General features: G+C 45.7%; 1 protein-coding gene across 6 annotated transcripts in view; it reads right to left on the bottom strand.

The window, feature by feature from the left end:
* Positions 1 to 6: 6 nt before the first annotated feature.
* The window catches only part of fmnl3 (formin-like 3), a 28,481-nt gene continuing 22,297 nt past the window's right edge, over positions 7 to 6,190 (bottom strand). For 4 of the 6 annotated variants that reach the window (XM_024293497.2, XM_024293499.2, XM_024293501.2 and 1 more), the window contains 9 exons: positions 5,826 to 6,129; positions 5,674 to 5,754; positions 5,459 to 5,588; positions 5,227 to 5,387; positions 5,043 to 5,144; positions 3,727 to 3,819; positions 3,082 to 3,205; positions 2,047 to 2,174; positions 7 to 421 (listed from right to left, as the gene is read on the bottom strand). In XM_024293497.2, coding sequence (XP_024149265.1) covers positions 2,083 to 2,174; positions 3,082 to 3,205; positions 3,727 to 3,819; positions 5,043 to 5,144; positions 5,227 to 5,387; positions 5,459 to 5,588; positions 5,674 to 5,754; positions 5,826 to 6,129 — 1,087 coding nt within the window. In that variant the 3' untranslated portion in view covers positions 7 to 421; positions 2,047 to 2,082. Of the gene's footprint in view, positions 422 to 1,589; positions 1,637 to 2,046; positions 2,175 to 3,081; positions 3,206 to 3,726; positions 3,820 to 5,042; positions 5,145 to 5,226; positions 5,388 to 5,458; positions 5,589 to 5,673; positions 5,755 to 5,825; positions 6,130 to 6,190 lie in introns of all 6 variants that reach the window. The other 2 variants (XM_024293498.2, XM_024293500.2) reach the window with 2 other exon arrangements.

Raw genomic sequence — 6,190 nt, 5'->3', positions numbered from 1 at the left:
AAAAATTCCACTTTTCTCAGCTGCCTCCCAGTCCTGAGTCCGGCCTCTAAAGCTGAGGTTCAGGACGGACGAAGGGCCACCCCTCCCTTCAGCCCGTCTCTCCCATTCTCCCCGTGCTGCAGGATTCTCCCAGTATTCCCAAAAGAAGTCCGAAGAAAAGCCCTGGCCGTGCTTCTGTAATGACGCACGCTCCCCTGACGGTGGCTAGAAAGGGCCTCCATAAATAAATAAATTAAGCAGCCAAAAAAAAGAAGGTTTCCATCCCGTTCCTCCTTCATCTGCAGCCGCTGGGGTTGACCACAGACACACAGGGGGGCGAGGGTTATGAGGGAAGCAGTAAGTGATGGATAAGTGGTTTAAGGTCTCTTCCAACCGCTCCGGATCAGTGCGTCAGCTCGCAGGAAGGGCTGGTTTCGCAGATCTGTGCGTAGGCAAGGGAGGTAGAGGGGGAACACGCATGTTAGAGGATCAAAAAACACTTCTGTTGAGTTTGACCCAGGGCTGAGTAGTTTTAAAGGGTAACCAAACACTAAATCATCTCATTCTGGCTGTTTACCTCTATAAATGGGGCTTTAAAAGTGCTGACTATTGGTCCTTGATGAATAATAAACTTGTTTAATTCTAAAACTGTGTGTGCTGCCCCCTACAGGTTGAAACTAGGCTTTACAATTGAATTTTGTGATTGATCAAACCATGTCTCATGTCATGATGTGCACCTCTAGTGATGATAACAGCCCTGATCCCCAAGCCCCTCCCCTCTGACTGGCTGTGGCTTTGGCTGTGGGTGGAGTCAGCCTCTAATTCCTCTGTTTGGTTTCCCTTTAAGCAATAAGTCCCCAGGATTTGAACTCAGTTCCCATTTTCTTGGATGTATGTAGGTTTATATCATATTGAAATCATCTTTTTTTTACATTTAATAATAAAAACATGCCAGGATGAAAAACAAATTTCATTTGGGAAAAATTATCTTTTTTCTTTTTTAGTTTAAAAAAAAATGGCAACTGAGTTTTTCTTTAAGTCAAGTATATAAAAACTGACATATAAAAAGAGCCCAATTCCCATAACCTTGTATTTCCTCTGGCTTGTTTCATGATGAGAGAAATTCAAGGCTTTGGGAAAGCAGCTGTGACACTGATGAAGCAGCAATGACACAAACGTTACACCAAAAATGGTCAACAAGCTCCCCCCTTTTAGACAACAAAAAATATCTAATTTCTAATTTGGCGTGTGACCTCTGAAGCCTGTTGACCAAACACTTGAGCACACGGAGCGACGGCAGAGACAAACACAGCAACATTTGGACAGGTGAGGGGTCAATGATCAATGGACAACATGCAACACGTGAAGAACACAAAGAGGATGGACTATTAAGAGATATTTTTTAAAAAAAGCTCAAATGAAGTAATTTCTCTGCAGCAAGATGATGTCCGGCCTCTCCTGAAAGTTGAGTCATTAAAGCAAACTCTGTTCTGTTCTGTTGAAAACGAATGGCAGAGCTCGTTTCTTGCTGAAGCAGCTGACATTACTGGAGCAGCAAACAGGAGCTGAGAGCCAAGCGGGCCGAGTTTCAGCCAGGCTACCTTCCTTACCTAACTCTGTCAGCACAGCCAAATACTGTCATTTATCTTCTTTTCAGCTGGAGGGGTAGAACAAACAGTGATGGTTGGTTGAAACAGAGTAATGTTAGCCGGAAGAACCACAAGTTAGTAAAAATCAAAGTACCAGAAGTAGAGCCAAACCTCTTCAGTTCAATTCTCACTGATTTCAGTTGTTTGAGCCATGCATAAAATGAACTTAATCACAGAATATTCTGTGGATTCTTTTCTCACATTCAGGAATAAAACTCCATCTTTGGGTTTGAGTGCAGCCGCTTTTCCAAAGAAGCCGAGCAAAGAGGTTTGGCTGACTCCTATCACCAAACACCTGATAGGAGTCGTCTCAGGTAGAACGCGACTCGTGACGGCCCAAGTTAGTGGCTCGGATTAGGGGTGCACAACGGGTCATGCGGCATGCACAGTGGGGTAGAGAGGCGTATATGAGCGACACCTGGATAACCTTGCCGTTAGGAAGAGGGGGGAGGGGCTAGCAGTTGGCGTCGTCGCAGAGGTTGGCTTCACAGAAGAACCGTGAGCCGCGTTTAGCAGTGCGAGCTGTGAAGGGCACGCTCTTCAGGACTGGGGGAGGAGGGGGAGGAGGAGAAGACACGTTACTCTGTCTTCCTGACACTCAAAGAACCTGCAACCTATGGAGGCAAAGCTTAAAAAAACAACCACTTTGCAGGATTAGAGTTTACCCTCATCCATCATCGACATCACGTTATAATGTAGTTGTTAAATAAAATGTTAAGTTTAGACGTGATTAGGGATCAACATGTCAGTTTCCGTTTATATAAGCTGAAGCTTAAAGACCCACTCCAATGAAAATGGTGTTTTAACACGTTCTTGTAGCATTTTTCTGACATATGTGAAGAAAATTCAGCTTAAAATAGCATTTCTTTATTTAAAGTGTTGTGAAAAAATATCTGCTCCATTCTAATGCATTCACTTGTTGACGACTAGATCCATCAACGTCTTCGTTTTCCTCGTCTGACATCACATCTGGCTCAAAACTGTACAGCTGGACAGCTCTAATATCGCCCGCCTTTTTTGTTCCACTGCTAACGTTAGGTTGGGGTTGTGAGGGGCTGTAAGCTAGCGGGGAAGCGTGTAAACAGGTGGATGATGGGAAATGGGCCGGGCTTACTTTATGGCGACAACTCTTAAGAGAATTTCTAATGATATCCTGTCGCTCTGCAGAAACTATATCCTAAAAAAATGACAAGTTTTTGGTTAAAATCTGCATAAATATAGTTGAAAAGAGCACTTTTAAAATAGAGTGGAGTGGGACTTTAAAGACTTGTAAAACCGAACATCTCTACGTCTCAGAGCTGAACAGAAGTCTGCTCCAGCTGAGCCGGTGTCTGGACTACGTAGCACAGGGTGCACTTCAAAGGCTCAGAGCAGTCAATGACCACCGTCATCCTCAGCTTGGGACGGGCGCCGGCGCCCACGTGGGGTCCTCTAATGGCTCTTTCTAGCCCACCTGTGATGATGTCCTCAATAGCGCCATCTTTGCCCTCGTACACGGGCCGGTGGTCTTTGGCTTGCCGCCTGCGCAGCTCTGCAATGAGCTCCTGCTGCTGGTGCCTCTTCTTTTGGGCCTGGACCTGCGCGAGCAGAGAGGACGTGAGCATGATCCTCCGTAAGAATCCTTTATTTAGCTTAAAGCAGGGGTGTCAAACTCATTTTGGCCACATTCAACCCGTCTGATCTCAAGTGGGCCGGACCAGCAACATAATAGCAAAATAACCTATGCTCAACTTGCTATCTGGAGCTTTGTTTTTGTTTTGTTCTCAGTTTAAAAAAAAATCCTTAAGCAACCTAGTAGCCTAATGACTTATTATTACATTGTTTATTATGTTTATTTCTTGATCTCTTGTTTTGCCATCTTGTGTTTCCTTTGCTCCCCCTAGTGGCTGATTTGTGAAATGCGGTCATTTCTTTAAAGAACCATAACTCGCCACAGAAATGAGCTAGAAACTTGCTTTTTTCCCCCCAATATCTTTATATGTGTATCTCTTCATTACTGGCCTGGATTAATCAATCTGGCGGGCCGTGTCCGGCCCACGGGCCGTATGTTCGACACCCCTGTTTTAAAGCAAACACGCTCGGCCTCGCTCGGCTGTACCTTGGGGTCCTGCTGCTTAGCCTCCTGAGCGAGCAGCTTCTCTCTTATTGCTTCCTCCTGCTTTTTCCTCATGTCGTTTTCTTCCACTGCATCCTGTCGGGAGGGAAGGGAAAGGTAAGCAGTTTGGGACGCGGAGCTCAAACAAACCAAGTCAACACACTTGTGTGGTCATTTTAAGAATAGAGGAGACAGGCCAAGAGTTCAACATAAACAGGAAAGTCTTGTTCCTACAAACATTGCAACTTTTTTCAAAAAATGCAGAGATTAAGTTTAAATCTTTCCCAACAGACAGAGCAATGGAAACCCTCATGTGAGGATGCTAAATGATTTTTAACAGACCTAACTTTCATTAATGCGAGCCACTTTCATTTGCATGGAGAGAAGAACTGGGGGATTTCTTCTGTTTTTTTTTAAATGCAATTTGCCAAAAAAAAATATACAAACCCTGGAAATAAAAAAATAAAAAAAAGAACTGCAGGAACTTTGAAAAGGAACTTCATTCCTGCAAGATTTGCTGCATCAACAGGAAGCATTTTCTCAGGCTTCAGAGCATAAATAATGATAATTTAGATTCACAATATTTTACACCAGAGGGCTGGAAAGTTGCGCCTCATGACAAGCTTTATGTTTTCTTGAGGCAATCACCTGCTAAGAGTTTATTTGGAAGAGAAACCAGTTGTTTTTCTGCTCTCCGTTCTTTCCATCCTCATCACTAGAAGATGGAGATGCTTCTAGACTTAGTTAAGATCTGTTTTCATCTACCATTACATGAGGTCATTTTCTGATATTTTTGTCTGCAGCTCATTTTTTCCCTCTATTTTTCTGTGACGACCAAATGACTGGTTTGAAATTGCAGCTTTCTCTCAGTGGAAACTTTGCTCCGCTCACTTCAGTGGATTTATTTCTGCTCTTGAGTGATTGAGAGTCTGGCTCTCTCCTCCAGAGCTCCTCGGGGTTTTGTCATTTTCGTGTCACACTCTGACACAAAGCCAGAAATCCTTGTGCCGCACATTTCCTCCTGCAGATCCCATAAATCCAGACGGAGAACAATGTCAGGAAGTGTGGGTGTGGAGGGGCAGGGCGCGGTTGTCCGGGGGGGTCAAGAGGAGGAGGTGGGAGAGGCAGTCTAAACACCCCAGCTGCAGCTTAAAAGTCGGCCCCAGCTGGTCTTTCCTGTTATTGGCCTCGGACTTCATGACACGTCCTGTGGCACCGAAGTGGGCGGCCAAGTTCTGCTGTGCTCCGCTCCGTCTGAGGCGGGGAGCTTCCCACCAGCAGAGGGAGCTCTCAGCACAGAGGAGGGTAAGAGGGCTCACCTTGTAGGCCTTGATGAAGCGCACAAACACAGGGAAGAAGACGGAGGGTGGAGTCGTCTTAGCGCTCTCTCCAAAGTAGTTCACCACACTGTTGAAGGCTTCCTAGAGTTAGGAGGTGGGAGAGTTTGCTTGTAACCTCTGCTGAAGCGGACTCTGATTCGCTTTCACATTGAAGCCGGGATACCTCGGCTGCCTTGGAGTCCTTCTGCAGCTTGTCCAGCTGTGCATCGCTGCCCTGAAGGAAGCTCTTCAGGACGGAATGATCGTGGAGACTGCACTCTCTCCGGATCAGATCCATGCCTTTGCCCAGCTCTCGAACGTCCAGCAGCACGTTTTCCAGAGAGACTTCAAAGAGAGCAAAGTTAGCGCTGTGACTGTCAAAACTGCAGCAAACAACTGTTTATATGTAAATCAACCTGCTGCTGCTTTGTCCACAAAGTGCAATTCGTTGTAGAAGTTGGCCAGTTCGGGGTACTTCTCCTTCACAATGAGGGCGATGTAGTGAAGCAAAGTCATCTTCCTGTCTGTGGATTTAGTGTCCAGCAGCTGCAAAAGGAAAACAACACGAACAAATGATGAGCAATCTTGTTTTTTTTTTGTAATTAGGCTTGTTTTCCCCATGTTGACTCACCAAGTCAAGACTTTGAAGTTTAAATCCATAAACACAGCCTCTTTTGCTGCTGTTCATGTAGTTCCCCAAGGCTAGGATTATCTACAAGCACATTTTAAACAAATAAGTATTTTATTTTTAATAAAATGGTCCAGTAAACAAATGTTTCTCACCTCCAGCATTCTCTTCAGCTTCGGTGAGGATTTGACAGAGCCAGAGGCAGCGATGACGGCGTTGAGCTGCGGCGTCAGCATGCTGACGTTGTCCCCAAAGTTCCCCACAAACGTGATGATGTTCATTCTCTGCGTCAGCCTCTCGATCTTGCTGAACAGCAACATGAAGCGGTCCTCCTCCGCCAGCTGGTCCAGCGGGCGCCGCTCGCGCTCGTACTGACGGAGCACCTTCACCTCGGCTTCAGTGGGAAGGAAACGCATCAGGCACTCCACGAAATCCACAGGTAAAGCCTTCAGGTCGAACCTGGAACCAGAAGGAGTGTCAGTGCCTGTTACAGCAATGAGTCGCTTGCATTTGTAACAGT

This window comes from Oryzias melastigma, linkage group LG7 (assembly GCF_002922805.2).
Source record: "Oryzias melastigma strain HK-1 linkage group LG7, ASM292280v2, whole genome shotgun sequence".
Lineage (NCBI taxonomy): Eukaryota > Metazoa > Chordata > Actinopteri > Beloniformes > Adrianichthyidae > Oryzias > Oryzias melastigma.
This window is presented reverse-complemented; position numbering and strand designations above follow the sequence as displayed.